Source organism: Capsella rubella, unplaced genomic scaffold, assembly GCF_000375325.1.
Source record: "Capsella rubella cultivar Monte Gargano unplaced genomic scaffold, Caprub1_0 scaffold_1, whole genome shotgun sequence".
Classification (NCBI taxonomy): domain Eukaryota; kingdom Viridiplantae; phylum Streptophyta; class Magnoliopsida; order Brassicales; family Brassicaceae; genus Capsella; species Capsella rubella.
In genome coordinates, this window is record NW_006238923.1 from 8,427,456 (window position 1) to 8,440,604 (window position 13,149).

The 13,149-nt window shown below is 36.5% G+C and overlaps 3 protein-coding genes, 1 non-coding gene and 1 pseudogene across 10 annotated transcripts; 1 reads left to right on the forward strand and 4 right to left on the reverse strand.

Annotated features, from left to right (window-relative positions):
- Positions 1-1,359: 1,359 nt before the first annotated feature.
- On the reverse strand, positions 1,360-1,984 carry LOC17896767 (uncharacterized protein At1g24060). Its single transcript, XM_023777035.1, has 3 exons — positions 1,712-1,984; positions 1,487-1,621; positions 1,360-1,371 (listed from the first exon to the last, which is right to left on the reverse strand). The coding sequence occupies exons 1-3, from the start codon at positions 1,982-1,984 to the stop codon at positions 1,360-1,362; spliced, it is 420 nt and encodes a 139-aa protein (XP_023632803.1).
- A 1,649-nt stretch (positions 1,985-3,633) lies between these two features.
- LOC17898681 (probable mannan synthase 10) lies at positions 3,634-7,131 on the reverse strand. 2 transcript variants are annotated; one of them, XM_023789090.1, is made up of 10 exons: positions 6,979-7,131; positions 6,543-6,875; positions 6,289-6,387; positions 5,949-6,201; positions 5,578-5,688; positions 5,356-5,492; positions 4,945-5,058; positions 4,293-4,492; positions 3,996-4,187; positions 3,634-3,906 (listed from the first exon to the last, which is right to left on the reverse strand). In XM_023789090.1, exons 1-10 carry the CDS (start codon positions 7,033-7,035, stop codon positions 3,759-3,761), a joined length of 1,644 nt encoding a protein of 547 aa, XP_023644858.1. In that variant the 5' UTR covers positions 7,036-7,131; the 3' UTR covers positions 3,634-3,758. The 2 variants fall into 2 exon arrangements, with proteins under 2 accessions (XP_023644858.1, XP_006307167.1); XM_006307105.2 differs by having other exon boundaries at positions 6,543-6,890.
- Positions 7,132-7,601: 470 nt separating this feature from the next.
- Positions 7,602-8,067, reverse strand: LOC17899639 (annotated as a pseudogene).
- A 208-nt stretch (positions 8,068-8,275) lies between these two features.
- TRNAV-AAC lies at positions 8,276-8,349 on the reverse strand. The gene has a single exon. It is a non-coding gene; the product is annotated as a tRNA-Val (tRNA).
- Positions 8,350-8,472: 123 nt separating this feature from the next.
- Positions 8,473-13,131, forward strand: LOC17898345. 6 transcript variants are annotated; one of them, XM_023789097.1, is made up of 12 exons: positions 8,473-8,568; positions 8,961-9,305; positions 9,403-9,561; positions 9,709-9,786; positions 9,887-9,964; positions 10,071-10,163; positions 10,243-10,386; positions 10,489-10,596; positions 10,739-10,790; positions 11,639-11,827; positions 12,228-12,395; positions 12,717-13,131. In XM_023789097.1, exons 2-12 carry the CDS (start codon positions 8,982-8,984, stop codon positions 12,926-12,928), a joined length of 1,605 nt encoding a protein of 534 aa, XP_023644865.1. In that variant the 5' UTR covers positions 8,473-8,568; positions 8,961-8,981; the 3' UTR covers positions 12,929-13,131. The 6 variants fall into 6 exon arrangements, with proteins under 6 accessions (XP_023644865.1, XP_023644863.1, XP_023644862.1 ...); XM_023789095.1 differs by lacking the exons at positions 11,639-11,827; positions 12,228-12,395; positions 12,717-13,131 and adding exons at positions 10,889-10,956; positions 11,035-11,341; XM_023789094.1 differs by lacking the exons at positions 11,639-11,827; positions 12,228-12,395; positions 12,717-13,131 and adding exons at positions 10,889-10,956; positions 11,046-11,341.
- The last annotated feature ends 18 nt before the right edge of the window (positions 13,132-13,149 follow it).

Below are 13,149 nucleotides of genomic sequence, written 5' to 3' on the forward strand. Positions count from 1 at the left end.
CTCTGGTAATCTACTCAGGTAAAGTTTTTCATAGATACAGAAAATATATTCAAAGAACCCAAATTCAAAACTCGTTCCAGAAATTAAAATACGAAATTGTTACCGAATTTTGGAGGGAAAAAAAAGAAGGCTTAGAGAACAAGCTAATTCCCCCTTACACCAAACGATCAGAGATAAAAGAGAGACGAGTGTCTAGAAAAATAATCTCTCCAGTTTCGTGTTGCTTATTTTAAGGTTTCTGTCACAACTAGGGTTTTGTTTTCAATAATACATTTGTTTCTTAGTAGTAATAGATATTATATATATATATATTTTTTTTTTGCTAGCTATTTACTGTCTTATTTTTGAATTAGAGTATTTTAATATTTTATATGAGTTTTTGGCTTTTCTTATTCCGTGGGAGTTTTATATGAATTAGAATCGGATAAGAAGTGAATAGCATCCGTATTCACACGTTGTTGATACTTGATATATACTTTTTGCATTTTGGAATATATCATTTTCTGTATCAATATGTTGATTTATAGCATATGGAGGTTAAAGACTTGGTGGCTGTAAATGTAATTGCAGAACTCACAAAGAAGAGAATCATGATCACTAGGTGTTTTTTCTAATCACGTATGTGGTTCGTCAATGTAAACCTAATTACCAACAGATACTTTGAATCTAAACTGATTATGGTATTCAAAAACTGTATAACACCATCTTATTTAATGCGCAATTATATGTATAGAACTAATGATGTTAATGCAGCTACACAAAATATCTAAATATATATCAGACTAATTGGCCATATTAGTCTACATGATTCAGCACCTATAGATAACTGAAGGACATGCGAATTAACAACATGTTAGGAATCTTACATCTATTAATGTACAAATACAATGTAGTATATCAAAACATTGGTACATAACACCATCGAATTATCAAGCTAACTTCCACAACTACTTGAGATTGGGTAATCAATATTTGAGTAATATTAGTTAACTTATGATTAGAAACCAACATTGATGTTTGCTTTTGACGTACAAAACCAACTCCGGATACAAGAACAAAAAACCGCTTGCATGTCGAGATATAGAGATATAACAATGATCATTGAGGTTGCTACTTGATATCTTCAAGAATGTTGCAACTCAATCCAAAAAAAAGTACTTCACACAAAAGCCTTAACCCAAGTTCAGGCAAAAAAAAAAAAACGGGTAAAATATGAGCGACAAAACCTTTTATACAAGTAAAAAGGCAAAAAGAACCCTATTAAGAAAGCCTTTTAAACCAACCACACACTTGCTTCTAATCTTATACTTGTTGAGTATACCGCTGAGATTGAGATAGTTTCATTTGCGACCCACTACTTCAACAAGCCGCCTGAAACACAGCCATTTATGAAGATACAATCACAACAACATTATAACAATCTAGCTCTCACAATTTGCAGCAAATATCCTCACAAAAAATGAACTCAAGATGAAAAGGCACTAACCTGAAGGGCTCTCTTACCACATGAACGAGAATTGTGCCCTGCTTGACCACATTTCCTACAATGCGTTGTGCGTTTGCTAAGTTTCACCTTTTTCTTAGGCCGAGACACATTCTTTCCTTTTCTCTTACGCTTCTTCTTCAATGGAGACTCACAACAAGTTAGCAAAATAAGAATGATCCAAATGGTATTTTCTTTGTACTAGTTTATGACTTGATCATTCTTTACCTTAAGCTTGTTCACAAAGTCCGGATCATAGTCTGGATCATCACACTTAACACGCTTTCTTTTGTTATTATCGGATGCAATATGTTGCTTAGCTTCCGGAGGGATGGTCATCTTAGACTTAGCTGATGTAATATGTTGCTCAGCTTTGGGAGGGATGGTCATTTTAGCCCTAGCTGACGTAATATGTTGATCAGCCTCGGGAGGGATGGTTATCTTAGCCCCATCTGAAAGGAAGGTGCTGAAACCCAGAAGAAGCTTTCGGTGGTTTTTCATGAGTACCTCCACCCTTGCAATGACAGTAGCTTCATCAATTCTACAAAGACATTAGTAACGTCAGAGTTTATTGACAATGAGAGTTTTGTTGTGTAGTAGAATGGGAGTTAAAAACTAAAAGAAACAATTCCAAACCTGCGAGCTAAAAAATCTCTGAATGTATTGATCAATTCATTATATTTTGCATATTCATTATGAAATAATGCCTCTACCATAGAAGCCAGGTAAGCAAACGTATGACGTATAAATAGCCCTGGCAATACTCTTAACTTGCAGCAGACTATGGTTTGAGATTGGCCTAACCCTTTGTTAGCCTTTGCAGGGATGGTTAGCTTAGCCTTGGGAAGGAAGAATCTGAGACCACGAAGCAGCTTTGGGTGCCCTTTGATGAGGTGAGTCATCCTTGCAATGCCACTCTCTTTATTGATTCTACAAAGAGAGTACTTAGTAACAACATCAGGAATCAAACTATATAAGCACGTGTGGTTGTTTTGTAGATTCATTAGGACTTAGGAGTTGTGTAATTATTCATACCGATGAGCTTTAATATCAACCAAGAGCTTGAGAACTTCTTTAAATTTTGCGGGCTCATCATGAAATGTTTCTTTCACAGAAGTGAGGTATAAAACCGAATCAGCCATAGTCAGCTCCGGTCGTACTCTTCTTCGAGCCATAGTTTGATATTGTCCTAAACCCTTTAGCATCCAAAAGAAAGACAACTTTAGCTTATTAAAACAGATCAGATCATCATTGAATGTCTCTAACCTAAAGTGCATAAGTACAAATCTCTTTCCTCAAGTTTTAAGTCTTTTATGGGGTTTAAAGAATAGCTTAACAATTCTATCCGGAACAAAACAAAAATATCGATCGGTTCAAGTTGATCAAAACTTCATCACTCGTATGTAAACTACTCAGGTAAATTTTATCATAGATACAAATATATATTTATAGAACGCAAATTCAAATCATCCCATAAATTAAATACGAAACTGTTACCGAATTTTGGAGAAAAAAAAGGAAGAAGAAGGCTTGGAGAACAAGCTTCTCCCTTACACCAAACGATCACGCAGAGAGAAAGAGAGACGAGTGTCTTGAAATGTTTCGTTGTAGCTATTAGCTAGGGTTTTTTTTTCCAATAATACATTGTTTCTTAGTAGTAATTTAAAAAAAAAAAATATTATTTTTTAAAAATAGTTTTTAGGTTTTTCTTACTTGTGGTTATGGTATTTGATATTGAATATATAATATTCTCATGTGGGATTTATTTTTAAATTTAGAATTTTATCATATTTTTATATGAGTTTTTTACTTTTCTTATTGCGTGGGAGTTTTAAATAAATTAGAATAAGATTAGAATTGCCTTTACTCTTTAGCTTTCCATATGCACACGTTGTTGATACAGTACTTGATTATTTTAGGAACATTATTTGTTTTATATCAATATGTTGATATAATTACAGAACTCCCAAAGAATATAATTATGAACTCTAGGTGATTTGTCTAGTCACGTATGTCAGTATGTGGTTCTTCAATGTAAACTAATTACCACCAGATACTATTGAATCTAAAATGATCATTGTATTCAAAAACTGTATAACACCATTTAATTCATTACACAAGATATACAACTAATGTTAACGCAGCTAGACAAAAATATCTAGATATATATATATATCAGACTAATTAACACGATTAGTTTGAGAATGGGTAATAAATCATGTATTGAATAAATTGATTAGGAACAAACATTGATCTATAAATGTGATCCGAGTTTTTAAGTTCCGACAAAGCCAACTCCGGAAACGAGAAAAGCAACCGCTTGCATGAAAAGATAGAGATATAAGAATGTGTTCCCAAAGGCAAGTCCATAGCAAGCACAACACAATATGTATGTTCCCACCATTATCTCCTTGGTATTTACTCTGAATCCAAATTCTTGTATCAGTTCTATGTCTAGTTTGCTCATCATAATCATGTATACGTATGATTAGCGAAATAATTTAATTATCACCTTTCAAAAAACCCGTTACTAGGTTTACCAGTCCGAGGAAGTAGCTTAGTCTTAAGAGCATCTCCTAATTTCTCAGTTACAATCCATTCGTTCACTCTTCCTCTTTCGAGTATGCCAATGAAAGTTCCCTTTGTTCGGTGCATAGACATTACGTTTTCAAACAAGATCCAAAATATCACGAGGTAGAATGATCTACAAAACTCGACAATTTATACATAGTAAATGATATATACAATTAATTAGCTAGGTGATATATTTATGCATCGATAAATATGTATTAGGAAGTATAGTACCAACCTTGGTGTGGCAATGACGATGCAGAGAGTGATCATAGAGGGAATGTAGAAGGTTGACCAAGCTGGAATGTTGACTTCGGGGAAGAAGACACTTGTAGGAAGAATAACGCAGTAGAAGAAAAAAGTGAAGCAGTGGACTATGATCTTCCGTAAGAAAAAGAAGCTATACATCATATACAACTTCTTCCAAATCGTCACTCTCTGCTTAATATTAAAGTCACAAAGGAAATAATCAAATATTCGATAACACTTAGGTGTACCAAATAACACAAGATTGAACTAAAACGGTCTTCTAACACATCAGATTAGCAAATCAAGACATCAAGGGTGCAGCATCAATTTGTGTTCGTAAAGAACCGAACCAAAAAAGGTAATTTGGCGATTAGTTAAAACTTAAAAGAAAACAAATGAAGAACCAATCCCATCATCGATAAGTACTATAGTGACCAATCAAAACAAAAGAAAATGTACGTCAGCCTCACATCACATATTCACATGGCATGTTTGTCTCTAGTCCATACTATGGAGTCCATAGTGACACGATAGACAAAAACAAAAACACAAAGTTGCTGACACGTGAGGCAAAAAAAAAAAAAAAAAAAAGTAGGCTCATAATTTTGTGAAAATGAAAGAATATAAATTGAATAAAGGACCTTATTGCGAATAATCTCCATAATCATTTTCCTGAAGAGATTAGCTGGACCACAAGACCATCGATGTTGCTGGAATCTAAAGGCCTTAAATTTGCTTGGTAGCTCGCTTTTCACCTACAAAGTCAGTATTTATATACATAATGTAATGATTATAAGCTAATAACTTTGTTTTGATAGCAACACATGTGAATACATCACTACGAGTGTGTCACTGGTATGAACAATATCACAAACTAGGTCCATAACCAAATTAGATAAAATATGCCACAAAAACTTTAGCTTAAATAGGTGGGGGAGTGACTATGTAGCTTTACAAAGCACTACAAAATGTTGGATATCTAAACGATGTGGGGCATCTAACAAGATGCGATGAGTGTTTTAAGTTTATGCAGGGATAATTTCAATTAGTACCGTGAGGTCACTGAGGAAGACAAATTTCCAACCAAGAAGACCAGCACGAACGGCCAAGTCCATGTCCTCGACAGTGGTCCGGTCATGCCATCCTCCAGCTTCTTCCATGGCTGCCATTCTCCATACACCCGCAGTTCCTGAAAGAGATAAACCAATACCATATGTATGTAATAAAAGTACAGAATACACATATTTAAAACATGTGATGATAAGGAAATGCACCATTGAAGCTAAAGAAGGCATGTCTAGTGGATCCAGATTCTTGCTCTGCCATGAAGTGGTAGTTGAGGGACATCTCTTGTATCCTCGTCATCAAGCACTTGTTTGCGTTCACTGTGATGAACCCCACACACAATCACTCAACTTGAAATAGACTTCGTTAGGATTCTTAATTATACCGAAAAATGTAAAGGATTTAATAGGCTAATTGTGATGGAGTATTAGTTATCCCACTCTAAGAGATCAAAATTGGTGTAGTGATTTTCAATTGGTTTTGAGTTGAAAACGTAATTACATAAATTGATAGTCTTAAATAGTTACTAATAATTGTTAATATTTAGGTAATATCAAATTTTCTACCATAATCAACGTACTGAATCTCCATCGGGCTTGAACTAGAGCGACCTCGGGGTTGTGAACGAGAAAGGGGACAGAGCGTTGGAGGTAATCAGGCTCCGGTTGGAAGTCTGCGTCGAAGATAACAACATAGTTGCATAGCTTCACGTAGTTATGCTTCATGCCTTGTTTAAGAGCTCCGGCTTTGTAGCCATTTCTGTTGTCTCTCCTCTCACACTTTATATTAACGCCTCTGCTTTCCCATTTTGCACACTCTGTGTTCATCAGCTCCTGAAATTTAATTCTTCACATAATTTATCTTATAATACATATATATATATGTCCAATAAATCGACTAAACTTGGTTAGCAACAAGACCTTGATGGTTTGATCAGTGGAATCATCTAAAACTTGAATAATCAGGCGGTCCATCGGCCATATTAGTCTACATGCAGCACTTATAGATAATTGAAGGACCTGCGTGAGTTAACAACATGTTAGAAATCTTACTTCTATAAATATACAAATACACTAGATCAGAGTATGTAAAAACCTTGAGTCGTTATACTATTGTCAATTAGTTTTATGAAAAAACTTAATGTATCCATAATATAAAATATATGTAGATATACCTCTTTCTCATTGTACATTGGAATTTGGACAAGGACCATAGGGTAGGATTCATGTCCGAGCTCGATGTCCTCCGGCATGGGCTCCCATTTGTAGATTTTTTCGGGTTTTCGCTTAAACAACTTAACATAGAGTACTACAAGGTTCATGTAAACACCCTCAACAAAAACTAAGAGGGATATTATCAAACAAAGAGCCACCAAAGACTTGAATATGGGAACTAGGAGTAAACTCCGCAACTGACGTGTCCAGCTCGTACCGATGCTTATCCTCACATGGTTAATGGATGCTTCAAGCTTATCAGGAGCTGCATCTTCATAACTCTCACCATGGAACTTGTCGTCATGCATCTATAGATAGACAAGATAAGAAACTAAATCTGAGAGCAGAGAAACAGAGCGAGTGGTAGAGAAAGATGATGATGTCTAAATTAATTACCAGTAGGGAGAGGAAGTCTTGTAAGAAGATGAGAGGCTCCAGAAGAAACGTAGTCATTTTCTTTGAGAGATTCTGATTTAATGGTGCATCGATCGTTACATCTTTAAACACAAAGACCTTGTCCTTTGTGTTGTATTTTAGTTAAGACCTTGTATTTGGTTTTCTTTAGTTTGGTTGGTTCTCGAGTTGTCGTTAAAATAGTGTAGTGCACGTTGCTGATTGTTTGGAGAAGATACTGATTGACTCACGAGCAGTATAGCAACTTGAAACCACACAAAAGTAAAAAGAAAAAAGAAATAAAGTGTTTCTATTCTTGAATTTATTATCAAATAAGAACAAAATGGTTTTTTTTTTAACTCCTGTCACTATTGTTTTTGTTCTCTCTATTAAGCAAGTGACTTGTTCCAACTTCCAATCATAGTGTTTATCATCCAAAGAAAGAGATCAAAACACTGAATCCCTCCACTATCTCAAAGCTTTTGTATTGTAATTTTGGTAGCTTTCGAAAGAAACAGAACATAGTGCACACATTAATTAAGGTTTCCCCTCAACTCTGAATTAGAATTGCCATGATATCTTGACCACGGATAGCCAATACAAAAACAGGTGATCATAGGTGAATACTATGTAAATCCACGAATGCGCCTAGCCAGTTGAAGATCTTTGGGCATGATGGTGACTCTCTTGGCACACAAGTTGGGATCTTCAAAAAATCCAACTGGAAGGGTGCTTTGCGGATCCTCTTCTGATACTTGCGAACCTCACGTAGTGCAACGGTTCCTGGACGAAACCTGTGAGGTTTTCTTTCCTTGTTCTTCTTCGTCTGAATCTCAGCATACGCAATAGCACACTCATCCAACAGTCTTGCATAAGATCGAGACATACCGTTTCCATTCTCTCCTCTTGCCAACTATATCGATTCCCCCGGAAAGAAAGGAAAAAAGACTGGAGTTACAAACCCTATAAATCCGGAATCACAAAGAAAAAGAAGAAAGGTAGATAAAAATATACCATCGCCCAAGCCAGAGCCTGCTTATTAGGAGCGTTCCCGCCGGTGGATTTTCTAGCTTTTTGCTTCTTACGAGCCATAGTCGTCTCGTAGCAACAAGTCTCGGCTCCGACGACGACTGACGATCGGAAAGGTTTTCTATTTATATTCAATTTAGTTTTTGAGTCCAAAACAATTGAGAAATTAAGTTTAGTCCAAAACTATACTGAGAATTAATTTTAGTCCACACCAAATGAGAGAAATTAAATATCCGTCTAAGATCAAAAGAAAAAAAATTAATAAATTGATTGGCTTCGCCCGGGTTCGAACCGGAGACCTTCAGTGTGTTAGACTGACGTGATAACCAACTACACCACGAAACCTGTTTGAACTATTTAAGACTATCCAACTTATAAAGTGTATTGACATCGACAGTGCCTGAACTAAAAACTCCCATTGACCCTAGCTTTCATGATTTGAGAGCAAAACCCAGCTTAAACCCACCCAGTTCGTCTTCCTTCCTTCTTCACCGGAAAGAGCTAAGCCACAGTTTTGCATTATTAACTGATTACTTAGTCGAGAGACTCGAGTCTCTGTGCTTGGTAAGATGTTAATTTCACTCTACGAATCAGTTTGCTACTCAATACTGCTCCAGTTCATGCTTCCTCTATCTGATTTCGACGCATTCTATGAATTAGTGTGAATTAGTTTTCAACACTTCAATCTAGAACTCTCGTGTAGATATTTCGAGAAACCCAGATTAGGATTTCTCGAATTGTAGCTGGATTCACTTTTTTTTTTGTTTTGTTTTGGGTTGAAGCGTTATATCCAACTGAGGATTCCATATTCCATTGTGTACCTCTTCACTGAGAACTGTTGAATTTTTTTCAACATTGATTTTCTCGTTTTAACATTTTACATTTTGTTCTTATCTCTCTGAAGCTTATCTAAAATTGTGTGCTTTTTTTTTCTTTCTTTTTTTCATAAATCTCAGTGTGTGGTTTACTGGATTGTAATGAACTGTCTGTCTCATGCGCGTTCATACATTTCCTTGGGACTGCTAAAGAGATCCAGCTATGTCAGTTCTCAAATTCAATGGAACCAATGCTTCTATACGCCTTCAAAATCTTGTTTAAAGCCTGCAGGTGTGTGTGCGTTTGGACTTTCTAAGGTTCATTTCTATTCCTCGAGATCAAAGGCTGGTAAATCGAAGATGTCGTCGTCGACCGTTGTTTCTGTTGCGGATAAAGAAAAGGACGCGTTTTTCGTTGTTAGGAAGGGTGATGTTATTGGAATTTATAAGGATTTGAGTGATTGTCAGGCTCAAGTTGGATCTTCGGTGCGAATACATATCTTGCCTTACAGTCTCTTGTGTATATAAATGTAGTTTCTCTTGGATGGGATTATGATAGAAATGGTTGCTTTTTTAATGGCAGGTGTTTGATCCTCCAGTTAGTGTTTATAAGGGATACTCGTTACCTAAAGAAGCGGAGGAGTATCTTTCTTCTGTAGGACTGAAGAAACCACTCTACAGTATTAGAGCTTCAGACTTGAAAGATGATATGTTTGGTGCTCTCACCCCATGTCTTTTCCAGGTAAAAAATTAATACTGTGTGTTTTCACAGTATTTCGCTTTTTCTTTATTGTGTTTTCTATGTAGAATATCTCCAACTGTGGTGATACTTGGTGTGGGATTTTGAACTGAAAAGTTTTTACTGTCTCTCTTTGAACTTCTTTTCTAGGAGCCTAATGTCACAGTATCTGAAGAGAGGAATACCTTAGAGATGAAGTCGAAAGATAAAACTATAGACTACAAGATAGTAAGCTTTATGAACATGAGTTTTTGAATTCTTAGATTTTTTTTTGAAGAAATAGCTGAAGTTAAATGATTATGGCAAAGCGACTAAGCTCAATGTTAAGTATTCATTTTCCCAGGATCCACTTCCCTCCGCTTCTATGTCAGGTCCTTTGGAAATGATTGGTAATAATTCCCCAGAAGTGAGTTGTGATTATCTTTGTATTTATCATTATTCATAGTTTCAGTGAACTGGATGCATAGTTTTTTGCTCAAGTTGGTATGTTTCTCTTTTCCCTATTATGGTAGGAGACTTGCTTTATTGAGTTTGATGGTGCATCAAAGGGAAATCCCGGTCTCTCTGGTGCAGCAGCGGTATTGAAAAATGAGGACGGAAGCTTGGTATGTATCGTTTTGAATCACTGTTACTAATTGAAGCTTGCAGTTCTGTATCTAAATATCAAATTTTCTCTATAAACAGATTTGTAAACTGCGTCAAGGTTTGGGAATTGCTACAAACAATAAAGCAGAATACCACGCGTTAATCCTAGGGTTGAAGTATGCTGTTGAGAAAGGTTACAAGAAAATAAAAGTGAAAGGTGACTCCAAGCTGGTCTGTATGCAGGTTTGTCTATGAAATTTTGTATATTTTTGTGTGAGAAGGTAATTTGATGAATCATTTATGCTTCTCTCTTCTCATCTTCTCAATGCTTTCTGAGAACAACAGATCAAAGGTCAATGGAATGTTAATAATGAGGTACTCGCAAAGCTCCACAAGGAAGCAAAACAACTTTGCGACAAATGTGTTTCATTTGAGATCAGTCATGTACTAAGGGTATGTGTCTATGTGCCATCTCCCTCTTTCTGTGTCAATGAATGATATCTCTTATATTTCCCACCTAATGCTTGAGAGAAAAATTCCTAAATGCCCTTGTTCTCATTTGAGGGTCTGCCATTAATGCCACTTTTCTTTACAGAATTTAAATGCTGATGCGGATGAACAAGCAAACTTGGCTGTCCGCCTTCCCGGTTAGACAACATAGTCTTCCTTTTCTCTGATATTTGATCATTTCGGGTCATCATAATACAGAAAGTTAACTAAATCTTGTGCTTCACATAACATACAGAAGGAGAAGTTGAAGTGGCGTGAAGGGCTATATACTTGTTATCAGTGAACAAATATACACAGTTTTGGGTTTGTTGTTCCACACACCACACACAGATGAATAGAATTGTTCATTAGAAAACGACATCCGAGAAATAAAAATCTCAGTTTTCTTGCAGTTACACACGGCACTAGAAACTGGTGAAGAACCAAAATGAGCACAGAGAGAAAAGTCTCAGACAATGAATACAAACAGTGTCGGAGCACCCACAGAACAGCAGAAACTGACACATCCCATCATTTATAGACTCTTTTCTTCAGTTGATGATTTTTGCTTTGGCTTTGCATTCTCATTCTTTTAAAAATACGCATTAGCAGAGTTCATCTATTCAGATTCTTTTGTACCTTCTAGTAGGAGTTGAGATACACGCACTTGCTTCCTCGCGTCAAGTTTGATATCGGCAAAAGGCATGTTTCTTTTTAGTCAAGTGGGCTTAATTTCATCAACGAGGCCCATTATATGGACAAATATGAGCCCATTTAAAATTGCATTGAACCTTTCGCCGGACTTGGAGCTCAAGCAAAGCACAGTTCTTCGTTAGAGGACCTGTAACTCTATTTTTTTACCAAACGCAATTGATACTTATTTTTGAGCAAAATGCGAAGAAGATTTCTAGAATGTTGATGAAGGCGCTTCGGATTTTGAAACCCAGGTCTATTCTGGGAAGCTTTCTCAACCGTCGATCGGTTAGTTCATCGGTTTACTTCTCTACTCCGTCGCCGACTTTGTCTCCCGGAGCTATTTCGCGTACAAAGGCTGATGCAGCTGAGATTGACGCCGATGAAGCTATTGCGTACTCGGACCCAACTGAATCGCCGACTGCGATTCCGGTGATTATGCCTGGTAACCTTCAGCCACGTGTCGTTGTGTACGACGGAGTCTGTCACCTTTGCCATGGAGGTACGATTCTCTCTGTTTCTTTCTTTTAGCGTAGAACCAACCCGTTTCCTCAAGGATCGTTTTTAGAGGTTTATTGATTGATTCAGTCTATTGATCTGGTCTTGGTTTTGGTCTAGCTTTGATTTTTAGTCCTTGAACTGCGAAATGGGAAAAGCAGATTTGGGGTTTTGGGTTCTTTGACCTGGATTGGTGCGATTGTAATGCTGCTTTTGTAATATTGATTTGACTTCAACCAGAGGTATTGTGGTAGGAAATTTGAAACATCTCTTGAAGAGGAAATGTGGGAATTGATTGTTGTAATTAACAATGGTTGGTGTACTAAGGATTTTAGTACTCTAAGAAGGATTGTGTTCTAGATTGAATTGTTTATTTAGTATCTGGGTAATTTTGGCCAATGTAGGTGTGAAGTGGATAATCAAAGCTGATAAGTACAGGAAGATAAAGTTCTGTTGCCTTCAGTCTAAAGCAGCTGAGCCATATCTAGAAGTGAGTGGTGTCACTAGAGAAGATGTGCAGAAACGATTTCTCTTCATTGAAGGTCTTGGGTATTACCATCAGGCATCAACCGGTATGTAAATCTTCTTTTAACACAAATGCTCTTTAAGTTTCACAGCTAATAGTTTGGTAAGATTCAGTTGAAAACATCTGCACTGAGAAGTGGTCGTTTGAGTTACTGAGAGATGAACTCCACCTAATTTGAGTATTCCCGACTGATGAGTTATGGTAGATGGGTTCCATATGAAATCAGTTTTGAGCTATTGGATGTGTATACTCATTACTAAAAGGATTGAACAATATGCTTTTGGATGTATACTCATTGTTATAATTCATAGCTCAGTAATAAATCATGGATTTGACCGATATGATTTTGCATCTATTGACTATGCAGCTGCGCTCCGTGTGGTATCATACTTACCTCTGCCTTATTCCGCATTGAACGTTTTCTCCATAATTCCCACTCCTCTGAGAGACCCAGTATATGACTACGTGGCAAAGCGTCGGTATGACTGGTTTGGAAAAGCTGAGGATTGCTTGGTTCTGAAAGACCAAGAGCTGTTGGAGCGGTTTATAGACCGGGATGAACTCATTGATCGAAGCTAACGATGATGCTTTTGAGCGGAAGCTAATGATGACCCTTTAAATGATTTGAGTTTGAATATAGATTAGATTTAATGTAAGGGAATGTAACTAGAGGTAATTGTTCAATAATCAAAAGCTTATTAGGTCTGTGTTAGATTTCTGAAAAGTAACCACAAAGGAATTAATAACTTCCAAAGGTAATTAAGCATAATCTTCATTGTTAATTTTATAACTACTTCGGA